The 27,668-nt window shown below is 41.1% G+C and overlaps 1 protein-coding gene across 1 annotated transcript; it reads left to right on the top strand.

Moving 5' to 3' along the window:
* On the top strand, window positions 1–27,272 carry NELFA (negative elongation factor complex member A). Its single transcript, XM_036382157.2, has 11 exons — window positions 1–274; window positions 7,860–8,031; window positions 9,124–9,285; window positions 10,196–10,285; window positions 12,116–12,246; window positions 12,418–12,487; window positions 13,319–13,407; window positions 14,568–14,679; window positions 16,826–17,082; window positions 18,051–18,150; window positions 19,642–27,272. Exons 1-11 carry the CDS (start codon window positions 23–25, stop codon window positions 19,824–19,826), a joined length of 1,620 nt encoding a protein of 539 aa, XP_036238050.1. The 5' UTR covers window positions 1–22; the 3' UTR covers window positions 19,827–27,272.
* The last annotated feature ends 396 nt before the right edge of the window (window positions 27,273–27,668 follow it).

Consider the following 27,668-nt stretch of genomic DNA (forward strand, 5'->3'; position numbering starts at 1 on the left):
TCCCTTTAGGTGCCTTCATAAAATGCCCGTCGAGAATCCCCTCTTTTTTCGCCCCGCTCCCAAGATGGCGTCGATGCGGGAGAGCGACACCGGCCTGTGGCTGCACAACAAACTGGGCTCCACGGACGAGCTGTGGGCGCCGCCGAGCATCGCCTCGCTGCTCACGGCCTCGGTCATCGACAACATCCGACTCTGTTTCCACGGCCTTTCCTCGGCCGTCAAGCTCAAACTGCTCCTGGGGATGCTGCACCTGCCCCGCCGGGCGGTGGATGAGGTGAGAGCCGGGTGGGAGTCGCAGCGAAGCGGGGAGTGTGTGTTTGTGTGTGTGTGTGTGTGAGGGGGAGAGGTCGGAGATGGCGTGAGGGGAGAAAGGGGGGCAGTGCCAGCACCACCTACCCCGCCCGCCCTTTTTCTTCCACACGGGGGCTGCGGGGAGGGGGGACCGACCCCGGGCTGCCCGCGGGGCGAAGCCGAGCGGCCGCAGCCCCTCAGGGCAGGGGCGTGTGGTAGGGCTGGTCCCCACAGCCTTCCCCGCCTCTCCCTCGCAGCCTTCCTTGGACAGGCAGCAGTAAGTGAAGAAGGTCTCCCGACTCGGTCCTCGGTGCGAGGAAAAGCGCCGAGATTCCCCGCGATAAGGGAGTGAGTGGAGTGGGAGCTTTGCTGCTGCTCCTCCTCTTCCTGCTCTTCGGGGATTCCCTGCTTGGCACTAGGCTTTTGGAAGCCGTTTGGACACGAAACCCATTGTGTGGCCTACAGGGACTCATTTTAGGGCTGTCTTTTGGGTGTCTTTTACGGAAGAGGGCTTTTCTGAGGCAGTGGTTGTGCCACGGCTAGGGAGAGGCAGGATCGTTCAGGAGCGGTCCGTGTGTGCGTTCAGCTTCCTCCACTCCTGCCTTAGTACTGGCGGCTGTGGAGGTGTCACAAGTCGAGCATCTCGGCTTTAGGGAGGACAGCAGCAAGTGCTGAAACTTTGGCAGTGGAAGATCTGGGGTCTGCACTGAGCAGTGCTTTTCCCCACCCTCCTGCAGTCAGGTCTTGATTGGGGAAGATTGCCATGGTTTTTGTTTGCCTCTCTTTACCTTTCTGGAGCAGCTGGTGCTTTCCTCTGTTGTCCTACCTCAGCTAATAAACTGGCTGGCTCGAGTCTGAGCTGGCTCTGCAGGCCTTTTCACTTGGCCCTGGACCGTGCCTCATCTGCACCCAGCTTACTCTTGCCAGTAGGCAGCTAGAGATGTTTGGGGCAATAGCTGGAGAATGTCTGGAAATGTTAGGTTTCTTCAGCCAGACTGAAGGAATTCCTCTCCTGCTTCATCACGTAAAGTAGTATTTCCTGGTAACAATCATGGAAGTGGTGTGGAGTTAGTTTTCACCTTCCTGTGTAGAGTATCCTCAGCTGTGCTTTCACCAGTCTTTCTTGGCTAAGACAACTGCTTCTTAAGCTAAATATACATATATACCAGGCAGGGTGTGGTATGTAACTGGGATTGTTGTATGCTCAGCTTTTGTGCAGTTCTAGGCTGAAAATGGGCAAGCATCACCTTTAAGAAATAATTGAGTGTAAGTCTTGCCATATGCCATTTAATGTTTGTCTTGCCATATATATCTGTATGATTCTTCACTGTGTTACACTGGTGTCACTTTAAAAAAAAATTCTAGTTCAGCGTGTTTATGCTGATTTTTAAAACATGATATTCCTGTTTAGTGCCTGTCCAGTGAACAAGCTGTCATCCTTGTGTGTGATAAATGGCGTTGTGTTCTGGACAAACAAAATAATCCAGGCCAGAAAGGGGGATGGGAGCTCGTGTGAACTTGTGAGTTTGCAAAATTCTTGTGACCTTAGTGTGAAAATCCAAGTAGCCTGGCAGAAATTAGTATTGCAGTGTTTAGAAAAATCAGTGGTGTTTTTAGATTGAAAAGAGCCTCAAAGAGCTTTAGGACCTTCATAAATGGCACTCATGGCAACTCTTGGAGGGAGCAGCATTCAAACAAACTGAAATAATTTGCTGAAATGCTTCAAGTATGTTCACTGGGTGAACGTTTTAAACCAAACCCGAGGAAGAGCTGCCAGCAGCTTTCTGGATCTGTGCTTGTGTTAGCTGTGGAAGATAAAGTGTAGAGAAAAGTGTAGAGAAAAGCCAGTCAGTGTGCCTTTTACTGTGTAAAAGTGGTCAGTTGTGTTCCAAATGTAAAGCTCTTGTTCCTGCTCTAACAAAATACTGTGGGATTTTTCAGTTTGGCAGAGTTCATGAATTCAATCATAAGCTTAATCTTTTGTTGTAAACTGATGATTGAGATCTCTTGATTGAGATCTACCCTTAGCATCTTTAATTGTTTCAGGAACATGTGATTTTTTCCTTTAGCTGGTAGAAGGGCCTTAAAAAAAGCTGAAAAATAGAAAAAACCCTGAGGCAAAACCCCTTAACATTGCTGCTAGGCCTACTATTATTATTATTACAGGCTTCTTTTTATAGATGGCAAAAATAGCTGATGTAACCAAACTGCTGACAGAAAGGGTTGTTGTCATATCAGATGCTCATCATTTGTGGTTAGTTTGCTAAGATAGTTTTGTTTGTGCAGATTTGTCACCTAACTTAGTATCAAAAATTTCAATGTTTTAATTGGCATGGAATACCTTGCACACAATATCCAGAAAATAGATAAATAAGTCTGTGTCCAGAAGGGCTGTGCTGTGCACATCTCTGCAGCAGCCCTTGCACACAATATCCAGAAAAGAGAGAAATATGTCCAGAGTGGCTGTGCTGTGCACATCCCTGCAGCAGCCTTTGCACACAATATCCAGAAAAGAGAGAAATATGTCTGTGTCCAGAGTGGCTGTGCTGTGCACATATCTGCAGCAGCCTTTGCACACAATATCCAGAAAAGAGAGAAATGTGTCCAGAGTGGCTGTGCTGTGCACATCCCTGCAGCAGCCCTTGCACACAATATCCAGAAAAGAGAGAAATATGTCTGTGTCCAGAGTGGCTGTGCTGTGCACATCCCTGCAGCAGCCTTTGCACACAATATCCAGAAAAGAGAGAAATGTGTCCAGAGTGGCTGTGCTGTGCACATCCCTGCAGCAGCCCTTTGCACACAATATCCAGAAAAGAGAGAAATATGTCTGTGTCCAGAGTGGCTGTGCTGTGCACATCCCTGCAGCAGCCCTTGCACACAATATCCAGAAAAGAGAGAAATATGTCTGTGTCCAGAGTGGCTGTGCTGTGCACATCCCTGCAGCAGCCTTTGCTTGTGTGCTGGGGAGTGCTGGAAGCGGTTCCTGCCAGGACAGGGTAGCTGCAGCTGCCTGGAAGTGAATTTCTCACTTGGAAGTCACCCCCATGTGGGAAAGTGATTATACTGAGCTATGAGGGTGCTGAATGGTTCTCTTTGGAAAGTCCTGTGTCTTTCCTGTGCCATGTGCCAGTCTGTATCGATCCTGTGCGAGAAGCACCGAGCTGGCATTTGGAAGCTTAATTGTATTGGAAAATGCATTGCATCAGCTTTGTACAGCTTTGGGAATCTCAATAGCAGCTACAGGATGTGTTACATGTTAAAATATATTCCCCTCTCAAGATAACAGATTCAAGGGAGTTATTTTCTCTTCAAAATAATTTTTTTCTGTTTCTGTATAGTAGCATTTTCATGAAAGCTTAGAATAACACAGAAACCATTTGGGAGCAGACATTTGAGTAAAAAGCAATGTGGGATTCAAGGAAACTGGTGGTATTTGGTTTAGAAGGGATTTAATTGCTCCTGGTCCTTTCTAAATCTCTGTGAAAGCTTCAGTCTAGACAAGTGAATCTTCAGTGAGCCCTCTTGAAAGCTCAGTCCTTCACTTAAGTGATTTTATCCTCATATGTAATATCTTTCAATTTTCATAATGTTTTCATTCAACACTCCAGATACTGTATAGATATAAGTGACTTAGTCCTCATAATACTCTTGTGGGACAGGTAATAAAACTAATTTTTTATCATGCTGTGAACCTCATTACTGCATGTTTGTTCCTGCTGACTAATAAGAATAATTGGCTTTCATTTTCATTTTAAATTGTGTCTTGTAGGCAGTTATCAAAAATTCCTTTCCCACTGTAATTCTCTGGGAAGAACTTGAAAACTCTTGAATCTTATGGCTTTTCATCTGTTAATTTTTTTTCTAGATAATTGCACTTATTCGAAATGATGCCAGAAGCTCAGCGTAGTGCTGACCAGAGTTTCAGTTGTGAATTTGGCAGAACTGTTATATTTGTTTATTTTGCATATTATATTCTTGTTAACATGATTCACAATGGCAAGTGCAAGCTTTCTTTTTATGCCAGTATTTATTTTATTTGTTCAGGGTTAGACTGTGATGTTACACCAAGTCTGGAACAAGGACTGTGCTTCTGTGCTCTCTGAATTGTCTTGAGAGGAGGAGCCCTGTCCCAGCAGGAACCTGCCTGTTTATTACAGTAGAAATCAAAACTGTTCCTGGTACTAGCTTATGTGCACCAGGAGCCACCTCTGCAGGGAAGTGGGGATTGTGGAGTGTGGGTGCAAAGGAGTGAGAGGGGACATGACACTTGCATTTCCCTCTGTATTGAGAGCACACAGGCTGCTGTGCACCTTTCTGGCCTGCACTTAGAGTTCATAATTATTCTGTGATGTAAATTGGGATATTTTAATCCAGTAGTTCTCTTGGCCACTTCAGCTTTTTTTCATGATTAAAATGCAAACCACATCCAATAGTGGTATTGACCCATCCTGGGTCTTTATTGTGTAAATATTAATACTGTGTTTTCAATCCAATGCTTTTAGTTTAATGAAAATATTCTATAATGATAATGCAGCTACCTATTAAATACCATCTTTTCTATAGCCTCAGAAAGAGGAAAGCTTCATTTGGTTTATTAGCCAACTGTTGATACAGTTGTCTGAAAGTGTTGTTATACACATTAATTTAGGCAGAATACAAAGCAAATAAATGTGAAATATTTGCAAGTAGTCATCTTGGAGCTGTCATGTTGTGTGTTACAAGTAACACTTCCTCTTAAATACCTTCCCACAGTCCTGTTTGTCCTTCCTGCACAGCCATTATTAATCTGCCTGTGTTCCCAGACACTTCCCAACCTGCCTGATCCCTGCTTGCTAGATGTTTCTAGCTGTGGCCTGTGCTTTTTCTTGTGTGCTAGGAAGCTGATAAAAATACTTAAGATCCTTAAGTTTTAGACGAGAAAGACACTGGAACATGTTACATCAGATCTTGACATTCATGCTTAACAAGATGCTGATGGGAGTCTTAATGACCCAAGTGTTGCAATCATGGACAATTAAGAATGTGCCCTATAAAGTAATAGGAAAACTGCATGTAGTATTCCCTGATGAGTTGCATTTCATGCATTCTCAAACTACAAATGAAATGTTTCTTTTCAGCTGCCAGTTGAACAGTGAAGTGGGGACATGTATTTAAATTGCCATTTGAAGGCAAACCTGAGTCAAAACTCAAATCCAGGCTTGTTAAATGCAAAGCCATATTCAGGCAAGGTCTCTGGTTAGCTCACAGCACTTGTTAGTGTGCTTTGCTTCCCTGTGTGTGATAGTGACTTATTTCACCATGTTCTTTCTGTCATGAGGCTTTGTGATAATGTTATTTGCCCCATGCTAGGCAAAAAAAATGTTTCTGGGCTCCTTTCTTGAAGGAACCAAAAGCTTGTTAAGCAGTGGGTTTTGGCATAAATAGGCTGCCTGAACTTCAACCCTGAGAGCAGAGGGGATGTAACATGCCCAGACCAGAGTTCTACAAGAACATTCATAGTGTGGGCATGTAGCTCTGTGAATTTTGGTACAAATAGGAGTTTTGTGAAGCAGATATGAAGGGTAAATTGTGAGGATGCAAGAGACATTTTTCCTCTGACTTTGCTTTTATGAAGGAAATGATATTCTGTACACTTACCTGCATTAGTGGTGTCCACGGAAAAGCTTGTGAAAGCTATGAATTCATCAGCTTCTGGGATGTTTTAGGTGTTTTTTGTAAATCAGTACCTTGATTCCTTTAGGACAGATAAAAGAACAAAAGACCTTGCTCTGATAGTGTTCACAGTCATTCTCATCCACTGTAGAAGTGACTTTTGTTAAGGAGTGTAGGGTTAGAAAAGAGAGCTGGACAAGTGTGTGGAGGTTCTGGTGGGGTTATGCTCACTGAGGAATAAATGAGCAATGGAGAAGCAGCAAAGACTGGAACCTCAGAAATGGATTCTTTCCACTGGAGAAGCGTTGGTTAAATTTGACAGCACATTAAACAGTGTGTGCTCCTGGTTATGGGCTCAGTTTAATCCAAAGCAAATCAATGGCACTGCTAAGATGGGAACTGGCCCATGTACTGCATTCTTCCTGCTCCTCTCTTTGTGGTTCTGGTGTTTGTGTGGCTGCAGTCAGTCACTCTGAGGAGCTGGTCAGCTTTAAGCTACAGAGGTGCTCATTTTGGGTCAGATGGGGTGATTGTTTCACAAGCACACAATGTGTGAGCCCTAAAACATGCAGGGGGTAAAGGACAAACTGGCTCTGGAGTGGACTTGTAAACCCTTCCAAAGTGAGAGGGCAATAACATTGTGCAGATGAAAGGACTTGAGAAATGTCAATGTTTTTTTGCCTCTGAGCTTTAAAAGTGGATGGGAGAGGAATGGGGAGCAGAAATTTAACTTGATTTCTCTTATTTAGAGTTGTATGCATAGAGTAAGTTCATTTTATTAAGCCTTTTCATATAAGAGTGCTTTAAATAAAGGGAAAGAAACAACATGAAGGTGAAGATGAGTCTCTTGCTTGTCTTCCTGTGTTCAGATACATGATGACTGTAACTAAGCTTTATGTGCCACAGTGGGTGGTGAAAAATCAGAATTGCTATATTTCCTTATACTTGCTTGTACATTCTTCAGTGTTAATACAATGCAGATAGAGTAAACTACTTTATATGATTTTACTGTTGTGTTTTGTGGCTTGTTAGACACACAGAATATCTCAAACATCTTAGTTCACTGAAGCTTGTGCTGTCATGCTTACATGAAAATTTACTTAGGAAAAAAGAAAGTTCAGTGTTTGGGAGTTTATACTTGCTTGTGAATGAAGTAAACCCCTGACTGTAGTCACCTTGATTTTCATGTCATAGTGCCAACAGATATGTTGGTCAGTAATTAAAAAAATTCTGTTACAATGAAACTTGAAATTTACTTCATTTATTTATTTGCATTTTTCAAAATAGAAAAATAACTTTTTTCTGACTATGAAACTTTGGGTAGATGGAAAATCTTGTTGCTCATGGCATGTTAAGAGGGCTGTATTTACTTCCCATAATACATAATTTTTGTCAAACACTACAGTATTGATTAGGTTATTTTGGCTTCAGCTTAAGTAATATTTTGAAGACAATTATGATGCAGATACAATCTGTCTGTGTAATTATACTGTAGGCTGGCAAGGGGCACATCTTCATTTAGATGCCTGTTCTAAATAACTTGTATTGTATTTGCATATTCCCATCACTGAATAGAAGGTGTGGGTCACAGGGAGTATGAATGTAAAAGAGAAGGAGACAGTAATGTAAAAATTTGGCTGCTGGTTTAAAAATGCCCAGTGCTAAACAAAGCTTTGAGCTGCCAAAAGCTGAAAACAAACTTGGGTTAGATTGGCTGAAAGCAGTTTAAAAAAATTACCTTGGTTCATTCTTTGCTTGGTTCTAGAGTTAATGTATAACTGTGTGGAAACAGTCTCCCTCTTCCCTCCCCCAGTAGTAAAACGTTGTGCATGTTTGTATCTTTTTTAAATAAATCCAACTATAATCTGTTTAAAACTGTTTCCAATTGGTTGATTTTCTTTTTCTTTTTTTGTTAGATGAAAGGGGCACTGACTGAAATTATCCAGCTCGCTACCTTGGATTCAGACCCCTGGGTCTTAATGGTAGCTGATATTTTAAAATCCTTTCCAGATACTGGCTCCCTTAACCTTGATCTTGAAGAACAGAATCCCAATGTTCAAGATATTTTAGGAGAGCTTAGAGAGAAAGGTAAGTCTTTTATGTTGGTGAAAATTGCAGGAATGTGATGCCTTTTTTTAGGAATAACCTGTCATTTCACAGACAGCCTTGCTGTCTTAAAGTAGAGATACAAGAACAAGCACTGTCTTGTCTCTGGACTACCACAGTTCATGACCTGGAATGTTACTGGCCTGGGAGCTGTGGTATTTGAGGAATGGTAGCTTCTTAAGTTATCTTTTCACATATCATCAGAATTTAATGTCAGTTATTGCCCAGAGTGTGAAGGGCAGCACAAAAGTTGTGTGGATTCATTAGTACCACAGGCTGTGCTGCAGCTTAGTCAGTAAAGATATTTTCTGTTGCTCTGAGTCACATTTGTGGTACCCAAGACAGCAGCAAGTCTCTGTCTTGTGTGGAAGCTCCACACTGTCCTGGGCAGGGGCTGCCTCTGTGGAAGTGTCTGGCCAGCAGGGGATCGGTGCTGGAGGGAGGCTGATCTCAGGAAGAGCTGTGCTGCTGATGGCCAAGCAGCTGCAGACTGCCCAGCAGCTGAAAATATTCACAGTTGCTGCTTCAAAGGGCAGCAAAACTACTGATGGATGCAAAACTACTCCTACTCCAGTGGGTTTATTTTAGCACATGGTCTAGAAAAAGCCCTTGGGCATCCACGGACAGACACAATCTCAGGGCTGGAGATTGCAGCAAAACAATAATTAAATGACTTGGAGGTGGAAACACTGTTTTCTTTCTATAAACAAATGATCATTTGTCTATCCACACTTGTGATTTGGATTTTCATTCAGTAGTTTGGTTTTCATGTGTAATTTTTAAGGAATCTGAGAATTCAATCTTTTTTATCTGTTTTTTGACAATAGCAGCATATTTAAGATACCTATAATTTGCCTAGGTATAATTAAAATGGAAGCTTTTATTAAGTTAATGGGAAAAACATACTAATAACTGGTTATATATTGTGTAATAATTGGAGTTAAATTACTCTTGGTGTTTATACAAGTAATCTAAAATTTAATACCACCTGTACAGTCTAGTTGTAAAATGTTTTGTCATTAGCTGTCAAAGAGGTGCTAATACCCCTGTGTACTGTGTTAACTCTTTATGCAGTAAGTGAATGTGAAACTTCAGCTATGTTGCCGTTGGAATGCCAATACTTAAACAAAAATGCCTTGACAACACTAGCTGGGCCACTTACTCCCCCAGTGAAACATTTCCAGCTGAAAAGGAAACCTAAAAGTGCCACTCTCAGAGCTGAACTCTTGCAGAAGTGTAAGTAGTATTAAGATTGTGTACAAATTAAATGGTGAAAGGCCAATTAATATTCAGTATATTCTGTCTTATTCTCCAGAATTGTGATACACATTAAAATGTTCTATTACAAGAGCTTTTCTGGATGATGATGATGGACTGATGTGTGGAAGAGCAGGTGCAAGTCATTCCAGCCAGGATTGCATTAAAATGCTAATATTGATTTAAATGCTGTTCATATTTCAGGGCATACAATGAGCTGTAGCTTCATAAAGCACAGATAGATCCTCTCCTGGTATATGTAAAAGTCTGACTGAGGACACCTTTGGTTAAAGCTCCTGAAGCAAAAGTTAAATGAGGACAGTTTTATTTTGCCATGTGCTTTTGGAGCAGAGAGCAAGGGCTGCTGATTAATGCTTTATTTCACTCAGTGTGGCTGTATAGGGTGTAAAAACCAAGAGAGTTTTCTCTTAACAAAGGCAGCATATGTGTACATGTATGTATTGGTAGCTGGTTGAACTAAGTGGTCTTAAAATAGTTTACTGCAGCTGCTGTTCTGTTGCAGCAGCTTGCTGCTTTCTTGCATGTAACTTGAGTTGGTCTAGTTAAATACAAAATCTGTAACTTTTCATAATGTGTCATATAACTTTTAAAAATTATTTAAATTTCTACTGAGTAAATTGTCTTTTCTGGTAATTTCTTTTAGCTTAGGCCACCTTGTCCATTGCATAGTCATACTGATTTTGCATTTTCTCCAAATACTGTGTTTACTTCACATAAATGACCTGGGTTTTAATTAAAATGCAATTCTTTCTTTGTTGATATTCCTATATCTCTTTATCTATTAGTTAATAACATTTTATGTAAGAAGCATTGTGTTAGGTATTTTCAGCACAGGTTCTGTAATAACTAAAGCCATTTTTCCTTTTAGCAACAGAAACCGCACAGCAGCTCAAGAAGACTGCAGGAGTGCCTTTCCATGCCAAAGGCAGGGGACTGGTCAAGAAGATAGATACAACAAGTATGGCTCACTTTCATCAGTTCTCAGAATGAAAACCTGATAAAGTAGCCTTGATGAAGAATAAAATTGCCATCTGTTTTTTACAAAAGCTTAAATTTTTTTGAGGCAAAGGATTTCTCCCTTTCTGCCTCCCTCTCTCCTCATACTTAAATATTTCTGACATATCTTGTCAGAAAGAACAACAGTGAGTGGGGTTTTTCAAATGGCAAGTATATCTGCCATGCTTCTAAAGTGTATGCAGCTAGATCATGTCTATAGACTTTGATAGGAATTTAATTTGCATCACTCCAGGAATAACTCCTGACTAAGCCATGTTGCTCCAAAAGGGAGCAGAGTGGATCACAGTAGTCTGCTGTGCTCTTTGAAATGCTGTGAAGTAGATTGAAACTATCTTGTATTTGTATAATTCTGTCTGGAGAAAGAAGAAAGGACAGTGTTCTCTGAAGCCAAGGCTGAGCAGTGAATTCTACATGGCAAACCTGTAGAATGATCCTTCAGCTTTGTATTAATGCATTTCTGCTGTTTGCTAAATTTCTTGAACTGCTTGAATTTTTCAAATAAGGTGTGAGAAGAGGATTTTAAATTAGTTACATACTCTTAAATCACTGCACAGATATAACATTCCTGGCCACCAGTGATGCTGAGGCGGGAACCTTTGAGAGATTTCTTGGTGTTGTGGCTGGAAGTACTACGAAATACTATGAAGTACTTTGTGTCAATGCTATTTAAGATGTGGCTTTGAAGGCTGAAGTTCGGCCTTGTGTTCATGCAGGAAATGCAAAAGGTCTAGTTGTAATTTCAGCTAAAATTTTTCCATTATAGAAAAGGGCTCTTAGTTCTTGGCTGAATTATTAAAGCCAGTTCTTAGAACCTGGCCTTTAGAGCCAGTTGGCCTCTAGAAACAGGAGTTGGGGACCTGCTAAGGTTTGCTCTGCTGAAAGGTACTCACATGGGTCAGAGAGCATTGTCCTATGGTTGAAACATTTTCAGTACAACATTTAGAAGATACAGAGTCTCTAAGCTCAAACTGAAGTTCTCTGTTTATCATCAGGGCATGATGAGATTGTCAGGAAGCTCAAAGACCTGATAGATCTGTATATGTATCCCTTATCTTTTAATAGTTAAAAGATTGCTGTGTTTGGTGCTAGCATTAAGTGTGAGGTAGAGGGGCAGCATCATAGAGCTGGGAGGAAACAGATGCTTACAGGTGTAGCTGATGCTACTGAGTGTGGAGACAGCAGGTCTTCTGTTTGCACTCTAGACCCAGACTGGTCCTCCTCCTTGTGCAAACAGCAGCTCTAGATTTTCACACCCCTGTGTGAGGCAGTAACTTACCTTTGCAATATATCACAAGCCCGTAGCCCTGCAGAAGCTTGGCTAAGATTTTTGGTTAAATACAGTTTTATCAAGTAATTTGATTGTGGAAATCAAAGAGCAACTTTGGCATTCAAAAGATTTATGTCCTATACTGTTTTACATGTTCAGAGTTTATTTTTTACAAGTAAGGAAAGCATCTGTGTGTATAGGAAAAGTAGGCTTTGTTAGCAGTGCACCTGTTGGATTACTTCATGTAGAATGGGGTTGCAAGCATTGATCAGAGATTGGCCCTTACTCCCTTTTTGAAAAGTAAAACCTAATCTGACCTTTGAGGGACATGTAGTGCTATAGCCTATTCCACATTATAATATTAGTGTTTATTATAGACATTTTAATTTAAAGGGCAGCTAATGTGTGCATTAAGAAGGGGAGGAGCTGAAGAACTCATTAAAGCATTTCTCATAACCAGTTAAACACTTATTTCAGTTGTTGCTTTCTTTGCTCTTCCTTAAGCACCACTCAAAGGAATACCAAAACAAGCTCCATTCAGGAGTACTTCAGCTCCCAGTGTTTTTAGTCCTTCTGGAAACAGAACTCCTATTCCTCCTTCAAGGACACCTTTGCGCAAAGAAAGAGGAGTGAAGGTAGGTGCACTCCTTGTTTGTCTGCTCAGGTCTCTTCTCTCACCTAAAGTGAATTTCTGCTGCTGCTCTGAATCAATATATTCAAGGAAAAAAAACCTGAGGATGATATTTAGAGATAAACTACATGCATTTAACAATGATTATTAAGTTCTTTGTGGTCTTTCTTTTTAGCTTCTAGATATCTCTGAGCTGGATATGGTAGGTGCTGGCCGTGAAGCAAAGAGGAGAAGAAAGACATTAGGTTGGTACAGCATTCTACTTACAAAGGCTGTCAGTACACCTGCAAATAGGATCAAGATTTGTAGTACCATTTTGTTCTTAATTTGCTAAAGCTTAGCCTGAGCTAAACTTGAAAAATTAGGGGATGTGATACCAACCAACCCAAATAGTTTTTAAAGGAGGATTTTCACTTGTTTCAGTCCTCCTACTCGTATGGCCTTGGCCTAGGTAATATAACTCAATCATGTGAAAGGATTGAGCTAATCAGTTTTGCTGTGGGCAGCCCACAGGTGTGTGAGTGGCTTCAGTAGTGGCATTTTTCTGAGTTGTTTTCATCTGCTCACTTCTACTGTCTCTATGGGCATGTGAATTAGGTGAAAGTAATGTTGAAAAAAATTTATAGCACTTTCCAAAATTTTGACTGAGAGCTCTTAGCAAGTGAATAATATCTGATACACTGCTTTTAAGGCAAGCAACAGGGTTGTGCCCTACTTAACCATATCAAGAATATACACTATGCAGCATATTTTTCCTAAAACAATTTTTGGTGTTTGTTACAAAAAAAGAATACCACCTCAGAACAAAACAATAATTGCAACTAAAATGTTGCTTAGGCTTTCCTGCTTTCTAGTATCAGATTACTCAGTTACTGTATCCTGTACATTGTTGTTCAGTTCATTATTGGTTCATTATAAAACTGTGTTTGGAGATTACTGTATCTATTTCAGTGTATACCTCTTCAAGCATGTTTTAGCATACTTTGAGAAATTGATTTTTATATCTTTGTTTAAAAAGTATATTCTGAATATTTCTGAAAAAAATGTTTGGACTCACTTGTATTTTTATGCAATAGATACAGAAGTTGTGGAAAAGCAAGCCAAAGAAGAAACAGTAGTAGAAAATGCTACCCCAGATTATGCTGCTGGCCTTGTATCTACACAGGTAAAACCAAGCAAAATCTATCAAACAAAAACCAACTAGTCAGAAAAAAAAAAAAAGAAAAATACTCTTGACATGTGCTATTCTAAATCACTTAAACACTGTTATGGTATTTTACTCACTTGTTGAAATGTGTATCTTTTTGTAAAAATTTCCACGTAATTTTTTTTCAAAATTCCATTATATTTTCACCAAAGAGAAAGCAAACCTGTCGCTAGAAGGCTTTCAGTCAGGGAGAGGAAGAACCTATCATGTGTAGGCCTTTTTCCTCCTATTTCAGATACAGCATATTAGAAACTACAGTGTAGCTTTGTGTCCTCAGTCAGGATGTAGGTTCTACTAGAATGTTATGTCCTGTCCTTGCTTTTGAGTGAGAAACTGTCTGCTGGGCATGTGTGACAAGCCAAGGCCAGCATACAGGCAGATTGTGGAAGACCAGAGTAAGGAGTGAAGGTCATTGCCTCTCTTTCTGCAGAGTGCTAAGAGAATCTTTGTCTTAGCAAGTTCCACATTTTACAGAATGTCCATGTTTTATATAGTAGGGCTACCTTAAACGATTCGTCTATTAGACTTATTCCCCCCAAAACTCCTTTCCTCTCTCACCCCTTATGTTCAAAGGCTGGATCAGGCAGTGAAATCATCAACCATGCTGCTGTTTTTATGCTGTGTATGCAGTGTCATGTATAATTAAGTACAAAATGAGGCTTTTTCTGTAGCCTCATCATCCTAGATGGCATTAGTCATGTTGGTGTTGGTTGCCTGTTTCAGTGGGAATGGTGTTTTTGCCTGTGTTGTTACTGCTGCTTTCTGCTTGCCTGTGTCCCAGAGGCCTTTGTGTTCTCCTGGGTGATAGCCTAGGAGGCCTTATGGCCATGGATGAACATGGTTCTGCTTGCTAGTGGTGAGGAGCATGTTTCCTCTGGCAGATCAGTAGTCCTAGAGTGCAATTCTTCATAGAGTGTCATCTGCACAAATTTCTGATGTTTGAAGTAGAAAGTCAGTGTTGAACAGGTTGTTAGGTAGGACTCCTAAAGGAGGAGTCTGCAGTTAAGTTCCCAAAAGGAATATCTTAGTAAAACAAATGTTGAAGTTGTATTTAAAATGCAGAAACAGCCCATGAATACTTGCAGTGTGGCTTTAATATTTTCTTTTCTGTTCTGTAGAAACTTGGCTCGTTGAACAATGAGCCTGCACTACCTTCTACAAGTTATTTACCTGCTACCCCCAGTGTGGTGCCGTCTTCTTCCTATATCCCAAGCTCTGAAACACAGCCAGGTAACAGACACTTCTTTCCTCTTGGGACCTGATGCCTACAACTCTGTACAGTTTTACTGTCTGCCTGCTCTTTTATTTACAAACCTACTGTCCCTCAACTTGAGTGAAACTCCACCTTAGCAATATAAAATCCATTGCAAGACTCCAGCCTTTGAGTCTGGTGAAACCAGACATATCATTTAACCTAAGTAAAGAAAATAATTGTTGGCTCTAAATTTTTAGAGAGACTGCTAGCTAAGTCAAGTAAGTGAAACAATTTCCTGATTTTTTTTTTTCTTACACAGTAATAGAAAATCCAGCTTTTGCTATCCCCAAAGAGTAATCAATATAAGTCTGAAGTATATATTCCATGCACACACGTGCTAGCACATACAAAACAGTTGCTTTCAGAAGTCAGTTTTATTTCTAGAGCCAAGTGCATATTAGCTTTCACACAGTTTGGGATTAAGCCATCCATTTTTCTTCTACCTTTGTATAACAAAGATAATAGCTGACCTTCTGCATATTTTAAAAAGTGCTGTTATTTTCAATTCTAGAAAATTGCCAATAGTAAAAAATAGTTTGTACAAGTCTTTTTTTCCTACAGTTTTATTTTAACCAGCTTGATTTTATTTTTCCTTCCCTGCTGTGTGTGAAGTCTTTAAAAGAATGTATCAGTTTATGCTAACAGATGTGCATGGCTGGGATTCATTACCAGCTCTGTCCATTAACAGAGAAGCAACATTTCAGTTTAATATATTATTTTTACTTGTGAGCTGTGGCATTTTGGGCACTATAGAAAACAACATAGATGCAAGACCCAGTCATTTCATTTGGGCTCAGAACAGTTCAGAATCTCTCTGAAGGTCTATGCACATCTTTCTCTGGCAGAAAATTGGCATTTCCAGAAGGAATGCAGCCAAAAACACAGCAGTGTGTCAGCAGCTGTAGTACTATTTTCCAGAGTGTTGGCATTGTGTTCAGCAGCAGGAAAAGTCTAGTTTAAAATTCTCTATTCTGTACTCTTTTCTTAGGGACTAGGAACATAAAACTGTTTGCTTGATATAAGATGCACACAGAAGATCCCCAGATTTGGCCTCATATAATCTGAGGTTGCATAATTAAGACATTACTTTGTGAAAGTCAGTTATTTTGACAAGAGACAAAGCCAGTAATGAAACTTGTAAAAGAATAAGGAATAACTCATACTGCAAATGTTTATCCTCTCAATTGTTCCACATCTACTGAAAAATACCAGTATTGCTAAAACCATTGCTGTGTCTGTGCCAAGGTGGAGAACCATAGATGTTTCATTTCCTAAAATCTGCTGTAAGGGGCATCAATGTATCTCTGATCTGTATCTGCCTGTAGTCTTCTGTGAACACAGGGTAAACAGGTCAGCTTAAAGCTCATGAGGTTTGTGAAGGGTGCTCCAGCCTGCGTCCAAGAGCTGCAAAAGAATGTAGATAGTGTCCACTGGGTAATTACCACTGGCTGGACAGATGGTAACTTGTGTGGTCAAGCTGCTGTGATTTCATGAGCTGCCTCCAACTGCAGCCAGATTTGGAATAGTGTAACTTCCTTATTGCAGGTGAATGGGTTGGCTTTGAGAAAGAACAGTTAAGCCTTGTGAGGCTTTAACTTCTAGGAGTTTAGTGTTTAAATAATGAGTTACTTGTAAAGACTGTGTTTAATTATGACATCTGTTAAAGTGTATTTGTATTTTCAGTATCTTAATGGCACTTCCTTTGCAAGCTGCTGCTACATTAGGTAAAAACTGATGAAATAATTTTTGACTTGCTCTATGTAATAGTACAGCAACAATCCTGGTAGGATCAGAGTACAGTTGTTAGAGCTATAAAAACTGAAAAGCAAGTATTGCAGTTTCAGTTTAATAAATTGGATATTGATTAAACATCAAATTTGATGCTAAATATAGCATATCCATATGGAACAGCTAGTTACTCTGTTGTCTAAATATTTCTAAAGATAATTGAGTGGAAAGAGCATTAGCTCTTAGCTTTTTCATATGGATATTAGATGGCATATTGAATCGTGGTGCTAAAATAGAATCATCAGAGATTTTAGCTTTCTTTAAAGGCCACTGGTGATGCTAATCCCTATTTGTGGATAATAATGTTTTAACTATCCTGACTGGTTTTTGCAGCTGGCTCTGCACGAGAGGCCTTGCAGACCAACAGACAGACTGAAGAGCCTGCAGCTCCAAATGCTACTACAACTCTTCCTGCACAGTTCAAACAAAGAACACCCATGTACAACAGCAACTCTAATCCCCCTGCAGCTACACCTACCTCACCCCTAACACCCACCACACCTCCTGCCATCTCCCCTGCGGCACAGGCACCACAAGTGGCCCCCCAAACTCAGCAACAGCCACCACCGAAGAAAAGCCTCTCTCTCACTGTAAGTAAAAACAGATTATTTTTGACTGATGGTTTTGATGTGGATTGGATCTTGTTTAGATGTTGGCATTTCTTGGCCTTTGGATTATAGAGTGGTTGAGGCTGCTTTTTTTATAACCAAAGATTACAAAAATACTTTGTGGTTTAGCATGCTGTCTTAATGTTATTCACAACATTTTTAGTTGTGCAGTGTTAATGTTGCAGTATGCTGTTTGTTATGTAAAATAATGTATTGCTCATTATAAAGAATTTTGGGAAAAAGGTATATTTCCAGCAGAAATTGCCCAGCCAATTGCACATAATAGAAATTGCTTAAAATTGTCCTGACATAGCTGTAGTAGGAGAAAATACAAAAATAGATTATTTTAAGGTAAAATATTTTATTTCTGATCCACCTCATCCCACCATTATACATTTTTCAAAGCCTGAGAGTGGGGATATATCCCAAAGCTTCTTATTCCTGGTGCATATATAGCTGGTTTGATATGTGCATAAGACTTTGCTAAGCACATCTGTAAGCCTGGCTTGCAAGATCTGAACTTTAGCAAGCCAGGTGACTTCTTCTTTTCAGTACCTCTACTACATTTATTAAAGGAAAAGAAATCCTCTGAAATTATTGTAAGCCTGGGTTTGTTGGATTGTAGAGAAAGCATTGGATTATTTTCTTTTTTCCCTAATGTTATAAAGGACACAAAATGGATAACATTAATATTAAGCCTCTCACATGTTTCTGTAACTCTTTGAAGGTGGGTGCTTTTTTCAATGTCCAGAGTTCAATGGAACTGCTGTGCATGTTAGGTATAAGGATTGCAGAGGGGAAACCTTGAGGTTAGGATGCCTTTTTTGTTAACTTTCTGTAGGTCCTACAAACCTTTGCCTTGTTCTTTTATGCTCATCTGTGGGTATTAAAGTAGTCCCTGTTGGCAGAGTTTTTCTCTGCTGAATTGACATTTATTGTGTCTATTACAGAGGGAGCAAATGTATGCTGCACAGGAAATGTTCAAGACTGCAAACAAAGTTACAAGGCCAGAAAAGGCTCTTATACTTGGATTCATGGCAGGATCCAGAGGCATGTATTGATATTAATTTAGCTTGCTTCTGAATACACAAATCTGAAATACTGCCCAGCATTTCTAAATGTGCATATGAGTGTGCTTTGCTTTAGCTTTGTCTGTATGTGTTGGACTCTTTGCTTTACACTGGACTCTACATACTTTGATGAATTATAGTTCTAACTACCTGGAAATGGGTCTTCAGGGTCCATTTCCACTAAGTCAACTGGTCTGTCAGAAAAGCTGCTGACCATGATATAACTGAACTTGCTGTAGAATCAGGGCTTGGGGTTGAAGAGAAGCAAGGCAGCTGGTAAGCTGTGAACAAAGTGGTTGGGTGCTACTGCTCTGCCTAGAGGACCAATGAATGTAAATTCTTTTCTGGCCAGCTGATGTACCAGTCGGGTAGTACAGAACCTCTTTGCTAATTCCTTGCTTTAGAAACTGGCAACTGTTATCTCAGAGACTTTAGATAACAACTGGTGCTGTGAATCACAGGGAGATAAGCTGTCTCATAGCTGGATCCTGTTATGTATTGGCCTTGATAGACCAAAGCTGTTTTACCTAGAAGATTATTGGATGTAAGATGAGAAGGGGCTTAAGAGTCCTTAAGTGAACTCTATCATCTGCACTAGCTCTGGTTTCTAATTTGGTATTTGTGGGCTCTTACCAACAGAGTCCTGCAGCCTAAGTGTGGCTCGTGCGTTTGGAGTAATGCATGACCAGAGCAGAGTTACTGTGGTGATCCCTGAGCTTTAAGTTTGGTCATCTTGCATTAATGATGGTGTTTTCAATGCTACTTCAAATTGCACTAGGAGGCTGTACTTTAATATCTACACAGACAGCCTTTTCTAATGCAAGGTAAAATATTATTTTGGAAGTGTGTGTGATATAGATTCACATATACATATATAGTAAAGTAAATATTAACATGAATTCCTTTAGTAATAATGCCAGCACCTTCTGAAGGTTGGATAAATAACTGCCAACTGATATTCTTGAGCATCGTTCCAGTACCTTGGAGTGTAACATTTAAAACTTTTACTGGCACGGACCTGAGTCTGGGACAAATGGTTTCAGTGAAGCTTTTTGGGGTTCCTTAACAGCTAAAAATTCTTGAGGCATTTAACTACAAAATGTCTCCCAAGTAAAGTAACTCTGGTAGTTTTTTTACCAACTCCATTTAAGTTATAATCGTCTCTTCTGACTCTTGAGGTAGAGAGAAATGACACTGGCAGGCTTTACTCCCTCTTTTATTTGTTCTTCCAATTATGTTAGCCTTGAGCTTTGTCTTTTGGGGTCAGCTTTTGTTATTTTTAAAATTTGGTCTCAGGAGTATGGGGGGAGGAAAACCTTTATCTGGTTTGCTCAGCTTTGGGTTTGAGAGTTGTTTGTGTTTTGTGGGGGGTTTTTTTAAGCAAAAGTACCCCCTATCTTGTCTGATATACTGCTGTATATCTTAATATACTGTTGAAATGTATAACGTGTTTCTCTCCTTGTTTCTGCAGAGAATCCTTGCCAAGAGCAAGGTGACATCATCCAAATTAAACTTAGTGAACATACAGAAGATTTACCAAAGGCAGATGGCACGGGCAGCACCACTATGTTGGTTGACACAGTCTTTGAAATGAACTATGCTACTGGTGAATGGACCAGATTCAAGAAGTACAAACCTATAACTAATGTTTCCTAAGAGATGCAGCAGCAGCAGACTGGACCAAATCAAGTTTAGAGTCAACCAGCTCATAGAGTATGTCAACTGTACAAAATGGCATTCATGTGTACATTTCTTATTACCCTCCAGAGTAGAAGCTGTGCTCTTCAACCAAACTGAGCTCAGTGAACAGACGTGTTTGATGGTGTCAAACTCACTTAATTTCTTTTTTTATTAATCTTGGGAGAGGGAAAAATGATCTTAGGGGAGGGAGGGGGACATTGTTGCTGTGTTTTTGTTCAGGATGCTGAAAAAGGAGATCACAGCTGAAAGGATACAGATGGGAGCAGTTTACTGCTAAGTACCAGAAGAGAAGACTACTGCGCAGTCACTCACGGTTTACTGTTAACTGAGGGCACAGATCTTTATTATAAAAACATTTTCTTTGGCAACATGAGTTCTGTCGTAAGAATGGATGTATGAAGCACCACAGGTCGGTACTTGACAATTTTGTATTTGAGCTGCAGTATAACTATTGCAGATGGTAGATGTCAGTGTCTGAAGGTACCCACTGTATGTTTAGCTTATTTATGCTTGGGTCATAGGATGAGATTGAGCAGCTTTGTTTTAGCAGTGGGAACAAAATGACATGGATCTCCTTATGCATCTGAAGGAGGTTGCTTTATTGTAGAAATCACATTTTTTTAAACCTTTAATCTCAACCTGACATAACTGACACCAACCTGAGACCTAACAGAACTTAACAGAAAGAAGGCACCCATTGGCTGGCTCAGCTGCCGTGCTGCTATCCACAGGTCCTGTCATCCAATCAGCTTCCTGCTCTAACGCTGTCCATGCCTTCCTCCAGCCAATCACAATCTCACTCCCAGCTGTCACTCAACTGACTCTCTCCTCACTCCTGACTGCCTCTCACCCCTCCAGCCTGCAGCTGTGCCTTTCCCGTGGGGCCTTCTGGAGAGCATAAGCCTTAACCACTTTAATAATTATTACCCCATATCCTACATCTCCCCCCCCCCCTTTTTTATTAAGCAGTAAAAACCTTCTAGGGTTTAAAAACCTAAGCAATTCCTAAGACATTAGTAACAATGACAACAATAATAACTATTACAACTTTTCAAAAACTGTAACATAGGCTTCTCTGGTGTGAGTAGTAAGCCTTAACAGGAACATAATTCAATTTTGAATGAAATTAACAAGGTGAAGCTTACAACTGCCTATATGCTTTGCTATCACCCAGGATCTCCCAAGAGCCTTCTTTTCACAATGAGGACTTGGAAGGCCTCTTCTGGATGAGGCTTCCATGTTTACCTCAAAGGAAAGTGGTCTAGCTTTTGCAAGCTAGTGAGTCCTTTTTTTGTACAGAAACACTTGGGTTTGATAGCAAACATCTGGGTTTGATAGCATACTTTTCCTTGTCCAGTCAAGGCCATAGCTTGGCCAGAGCTAAGACCTAGACTGGGAAGGCTTTCCTATCATATCCTTAAAAGAAATCTTCAGTAATAACTCACAGCTGGCTTTGTCATAAATGACTTGTAAATAACTATAACTATGTACATATATATACAACTACTTTAAAAGTACCATTTACCTTTTTGTCACAAACAAACCAATTCAAAACTATCAAAGGAAACATCTCTTTGTCTCAGCCAAACCTGCAGCCTCCAGGCAGGTTTGCTCCTCTGAGGAGGCAAGGTAGAGGTACAAGGTCCTGGTGGCTTGCAGCAACAACACTGGGGCTCGCTGTAAGGGTGGCATGGCAGTGCCTGTGCCAGGGGAGCCACCTGCTCACTGCTGGCAGCCCCGTGCCCCAGAACAGTGTGCTCTGCACCCCCTGGTTGCCTCTGCTGCTGCTGGCCCTGTGGCCTGACTGCCACTTCTGGGTGGATGTATGAGACAAGTGTTCTGGTGACAGCCATTGGGCTGGCTGTGCTGTTGTCACTGGGCCATGCTTCATGTGTGACATTGCCATACTTGATGGGCTGGCAGTCCCTGATGTGCCTGTGGCTGGCCATAGGCCACCTGCAGCAAGCTGAGTGCTGTCAGTGTGGCCACCAGGCCCACCCTGGCCCCCACCCAGCCAGGACCCCCTGGATGTGTGTCCAAAACCTGGAAGTGCGTGGCTCAAGCCACTGCCAGAGAGTTAGTATTATGAGCAGTAATTCCCACATTTTGGCATGCTCTAACCATATCTGCTATATCACAAGTACATAGGTTATGAACAGTGAGCAGTGCTTTTCTCCAGTCTTTGTTTGCATTTGTAAATGCAAGCTGCTGCAACAGAATAAGGCCAGAGTTATTCTGTATTCTGGCCTCATCATCGTTGGCTTGCCAGGAGAGCGTGGCATGCAGTCTGTCCAGGAACTGCACAAACAACTCTGCTGGACCTTGTAAAATCTCAGCAAAAGACATATTAGAGTCGATACCCGTCCCTGGGAGTCGCTGCAGGGCCTGCAGGGCTAGGTGAGTGATATCACATACATCACACAGGTAGGCTGCCTGTGCTGCAGGGACTGCAAAGGGACCCTCTGGGGTCAGCGGGACAATGGCCGCTGGTGCATTTCTGTCCTGCAGCGCTTCCCCCTGGGCTGTACACAGCTCAGTAATCAGTTAGCCAGGCTGCTAACTGTATCACTGTTAGAATCATCTTCCTTGTGCTTTTCCAGTCAGGGTGTGAGGATGTGTGCAGTACCGATAGACTCGAGGTAGATAGGGCGCGATGGGAGAATATGCCACTTTCTTTTACTAGCGCCCTCAGTTCTTTATTTTACAGTCTAGCTCTTGGTACTGTGGGCATTGGTTTGGTGCATGTATTACTGGGCAGGCTGAAATGACCACCAAGTCGCCCTCCTTCATGGTGGTCTCCCAGCATTGCTGCCAACGCTGGACTACTGCACCGCCATGTTGGCCAGGAAGTGAGTTGCCACCTGCTCACAATGCGGGAGTTCTGCGCCAAAGGGGCCAGCACGCAGGGCATTTTATTGGGGTGAGACAGCTCTGTGGGGCTTGGGTTAGTCTTGGGATAAGGGAATTCAGCAGGGTTTGGGTCCATCTTGGGGTCGTATATGGGTTTGGGGGAATTAACTTCCAAAGCCATTGTAGTGGCTGACAATTGTGTGACTGCCTTTAATGGCTGCCATGGTTGCCCCCCATGTAGCAAGGTGCCTGCAAGCTTTGGCATCGCCATCTCTGGTGATATCAAAAAGTCTCTGCCTATTGCTTGCAGGTTTCTGATCAAAGGGACCCACTAAAGGTAAAATCTTTAACTTGATTAGACACCCAGTCCAGCAGGGTGCTTAGTTTCACATCAGCCATATTAATAGATTGCTGATGTAGGAGCTGCCTGACCTGGCCCAAGCTCCTGCTTTGTTCCAGGGATATTCCACCTCCCATACTTTCTCCCACTAGTCCCCTCACCCTCCCAGTGAGAGGTGCACACACTTTAAATTCCCGAGTTCCTTCCCAGACTCTTCCTGGATCCTGCCTGGCTGGTTCCTTGACCTAGTGGGAGCTGCTACCAGAGCCCACTGCACACCCTGAGCCCCCTTTATAGGTGTCTGTTCGGGTCAGCCAGCAGTAGGGAACAAAGTGACACAGGCCCCCTTATGCATCCAAAGGAGATTGTTTTATTGTGGAAATCGGCCCTTTTTTATACCTCTAATCTCTACCAAACAGAAACCTGACTAAACTGCAACCAGACTGACGCCTAACAGAACTTAACAGAAAGAAGGCACCCATTGGCTGGCTCAGCTGCTGTGCTGCTGTCCACGTGTCCTATCATCCAATCAGCTTCCTGCTCTTACGCTGTTCACCGTTCCTCCAGCCAATCACAATCTCACTGCATGTTCCTCCAGCCAATCACAATCTCACTCCCAGCTGTCACTCAGTGACTCCTCACTCCTGACTGCCCCCTCCAGCCTGCAGCTGTGCCTTTCCCATGGGGCCTCTTGGGAGCATAAGCCTTAACCACTTTAAAAACCCCATATCCTACATCTTGTTAACTCTCTATATTGTCAATGTACACGCCCAGCATGAGTTAATCTTTATTTGGCATTATTTGAGATAGACAAAAACTGAGTATCTTAACTTTCTGAAGAAAAAACCCAGTAAAATGGTAAAAGTAACTGTGGCTTGTGCTGCCTGGAAGTGATAGTTTCTTGCCATAGGAGTCTTGGGGTAGAAGTTGATCCATGGCTCTTGCATAGCAAGCCCTTAGCATAGCTTACCTGAGGAAGGGAAACAACTACGTCTCAAAACCAACTGGAGCTTTATTTCAAAATGGCCCTAGAAATGGTTGAGACACATCTGAGTAGAAGTAGTTTTGTTGTCTTGAGGCACTATTAATGTTTGGTTGAGTAGTCAAAAGCTGCTTGATTGCCAAACCCTGACCCAAAAAGTTTTTAACGATTGTAGCTGTGGTTCTCACCAGTGTAGTTTTATCAGTATAATTGCTAATGTGACCACAATTATACTGGCATATAAATGTGCCTTGTACTTGTCCCCTGCTAGTAGAAGCACATTTTTATCTTTATAACTGTGTTATACCACTGGTGTAATCTGGCTTTAATGCTGCAAGCAAAGCTGGCATTTACTGAGAGGATTTATGTGCATTAGTCAGGATTCCTTCTTGGGACACAGCTTCACCATTTGAAGGAGGTTTCTGGTTTCTGCCACTACTTGTGTGTGGAGCAGTGCTTGGCTGGGAATGCTGCTTAGGAGGAAGAAATACAAAGATGAGTAGCAGAGTGGTGATGTGTTGAGGAGGTACCTTGGGCTGACTTAAAGATTCATGTTGAAGTGGAGCTTTAGGACTAAATGAGGCTTTTTTTTTTTGTTTCTTTTTTCTGAAAAAAAAGCAGACCAAATCCCATAGTACACTTGTATACTAATAAAAACATTTAGATGTTTGATTAGAATTTTTTTTTATTGGGGAATTTTTATTGCATTTTAATCTTTGTTTCTCAATCAAACTACCCACCAGAACAGGGCAAGTATAAATAATATTTTTTAAAAAATGCCCTGTATTCTACAGTATTTTAAGATGTGACCAAAAGTGTAGATTTCTTAACTTTATTTAAGCAAATACACAGAATGTTCTAGCTCCTGTAACAGGCAGGGTGTTTGATGGTAGCTGCTGCTGTTACAGTGTTGTGCATGATTTAGTGTGAAAGTTACTCATATAACTGTCACATGGGGCTGTCCTCCCCAGAATTGCCCATTTCAGAAACAATGTAGATTGCAATTTTGATTCCAACTTCTCTTTTTAAACAGCTTGACAAGTGAGGGTGAGTAGTGAGTTTTAGTTTTTAGGAGTTTAGTAGAATGTATTATGGTTGTAACTTATTTGGTTTTAGAGTGTTACACAGTGAGGGCTAATGATAGGATATGAAAGTATTCATCTTTTAGAAGAAAGGTTTAAAGAAAAGTGACATTCCTTTTGTTGTCTGCATTCAGATTTTGAAGTTTTTTCCTTGTGATGACCAGTTTTCTGTACATGTGTATGATACTTCTGTCTTAACTGTTCCTGCTTGCTAGATGAGCTGCAAGTATCAGATACAGTTGTTAAGAATGAGCATTTAGAAAATTGGCTGGATTGAGGGACATGTACTGTCATTGTAAACTGTTGATGCAGGAGCTGTGCAGTTCAGTCGTGGTCAGGAGCTGCTGTGTGGTGGCTCTTTTGGCTCGCTTGAGATTAATGGTGGTCCCTCACTACACTTTCTGGGGCCACAGAAGCCTGCATTTCAGAGCTGTGCTTTGGGAGGAGACAGCTGTCCCTCTGCTCTTCAAGAAGCCCTTCTAGAATGCAGTGGAGTCTTTTGAGTGCAGTAGTATGTAGGAAGCTTAACCATGCTGCTGTTTGTAATTGCTGCATAATGCAGTTGGTCTCCAGGCCTGTTTGTCTAAAGTCAGTCATAGGCAATAAATGGAAATTTTAAGTAGAACTATAGTATATTTTTAATTCCATAAACTCATTATGATGAGACAATTTAACACTGCAAAATTAATTTTTTAAGTCACTCTATGACCCTCAATACCAGAGGACTACTTCAACTTGATCAGTGAATCTATAAAGTGTTTAAATGCCTAAAGAAGGGGAAGTTTCTGCAACATTGTTAAAGTGATACAGTGAGAAGTAAAACTACATGGAGTTCTTTGGTTCAGTGAATTAAATCATCAAATCTGTGTTCTGGAAGTAGGAATAATGGCAGACAAATCAGAAAGGGAAACTTCAATATTGAAATTCCAATGTATTTAGATTGTTACATCCAGAACAAAATCTGGCCTTGGAACTTGATGTTTTTTGTCTTGAATAGTCAGTCACTTGGATGGGAAGCTATTCAGTGAGACTCAGTGTGTGCTGTCAGGTTAAACAAAAGCATTTCTTTACTCTAGAATGACTTGCAGATTTACTGAGTTGACCAGAGAAGTAATTCAGAATTTTCTTAAAGCTTTGCTTTTCTCCTTTCCTCATGCCTTTATCCAAGCATTAAGTTTTAGGAAATAGCAACCCCAAACTTAAGAACTTTGGGCTTGAGCTGCACCTCATCAAGGGGGATGTCCCAATCTCTCTTGCCCTTGCTTGTAGAGAAGCTCCTGTCTATGCAAGCCTGGACATGATATGAATTAGGTTCTTTGATTTGAGTATGAAATACTGCAGAAAGAAGCAGTGAAAGTGGTTTTTGATTTCCCTGTCCTTTCCAGACTTTGTTTTCAGGGGAGAAAGAGCACATTCATCTTACCCAGGGTTCTTCAATAACTTGTCCTATGGTGAAGTACTAGGTTTCTGAAGGCTCCATTTTCTTTCATGTGTGCTGTGAGGACCAGAAAGAGTGAAATGAGTATTACAAAGAAAGGGAGCCCAAGAAGGATGCTGAGATCACAGATTCCATCTTTCTGTTCATTCTTTTGCTACTCTAATGCTTTGTAGTTATCTCCATACAAACCAGTCTAGGCTTAGTACAGTTAACACTCTAGTATTGGGCTGGTATTTTGTGGGTTAATTTGATTTTCAGTGCTGGCTTTGCCATTTAATCTTTCAGTTCAATGCCATAGGATCCTGGATACACTGGGGAGGAGCCTTTGGTAGTTGCTTGATATCTCCATGTGGAATTGATCACTTCTCTCACTAAGTTGTGTCAAAGTGCAGACCACTTGTCTAGATAAAAGAATCTTGAGACTTTGGCATCATGCAGTTTAAGAGTGAATCACATTTTCATAGTAAGTCTGACTGGAAAAAAAAAAAAAGACTAAAAAATGTTAAGCCAGAGCCCTCTGGGAATCTGGTGCCTTTAACAAAAACTGTCATTTTGTAAAATGTCACATCTATAGCATAGCCCGTATGTTTTCTATTGGTTTTTGTTTGGTTTTTTTTGTACAGATGTAAATTCAAAATATGCTGTCTTTGGGTACGTATTTTCAGTGTAATACAGTATGTATAATAAAAAATTTAGATTTTCTAAGGAAGTGGACTGATGCTCTTCTTAGTAACCAAGTTGTTCATTGTACCAACAGTGGTACCACCAGCCTGAGACCAAAGAGCCAAATTGCCTGATATTGTGTATCTTTCAGATTAGTGCCATTGTTTCTGTAGGTGCATTTCAGAGTTAGCAGTTCAAAGCTGGCAAGTGCTGGTTTTGCTGGTTTAGGATATTTGTGAGTAGATTTACTGCAATACCTGCTCTTGGCTCTGTGTGTGGGTTCACTGAAAGCTGGTGAGCCCTGGGTGCTGTGTCTGTGGTATGTGGGTGTGCCTGTGCTGAGATCTGATGGTGTGAGGAACAGCTGCCATGCCCAGGTTCTGGGGATGGGGTGTGGAAGTGTGAAATAAACCTTGCTCTTCAACACTGCCTTTGTCTGAAC

This window comes from Molothrus ater, chromosome 4, assembly GCF_012460135.2.
Source record: "Molothrus ater isolate BHLD 08-10-18 breed brown headed cowbird chromosome 4, BPBGC_Mater_1.1, whole genome shotgun sequence".
NCBI classification, from domain to species: Eukaryota; Metazoa; Chordata; class Aves; order Passeriformes; family Icteridae; genus Molothrus; species Molothrus ater.

Bases quoted from the DNA above. Each gene is read 5' to 3' on its own strand.
- NELFA (XM_036382157.2), top strand. From the start codon at position 23: ATGCCCGTCGAGAATCCCCTCTTTTTTCGCCCCGCTCCCAAGATGGCG. The intron at 14,680-16,825 runs GTAACAGACACT...TGGTTTTTGCAG, and splicing joins AAGCTCTGAAACACAGCCAG to CTGGCTCTGCACGAGAGGCC. The intron at 17,083-18,050 runs GTAAGTAAAAAC...TGTCTATTACAG, and splicing joins AGAAAAGCCTCTCTCTCACT to AGGGAGCAAATGTATGCTGC.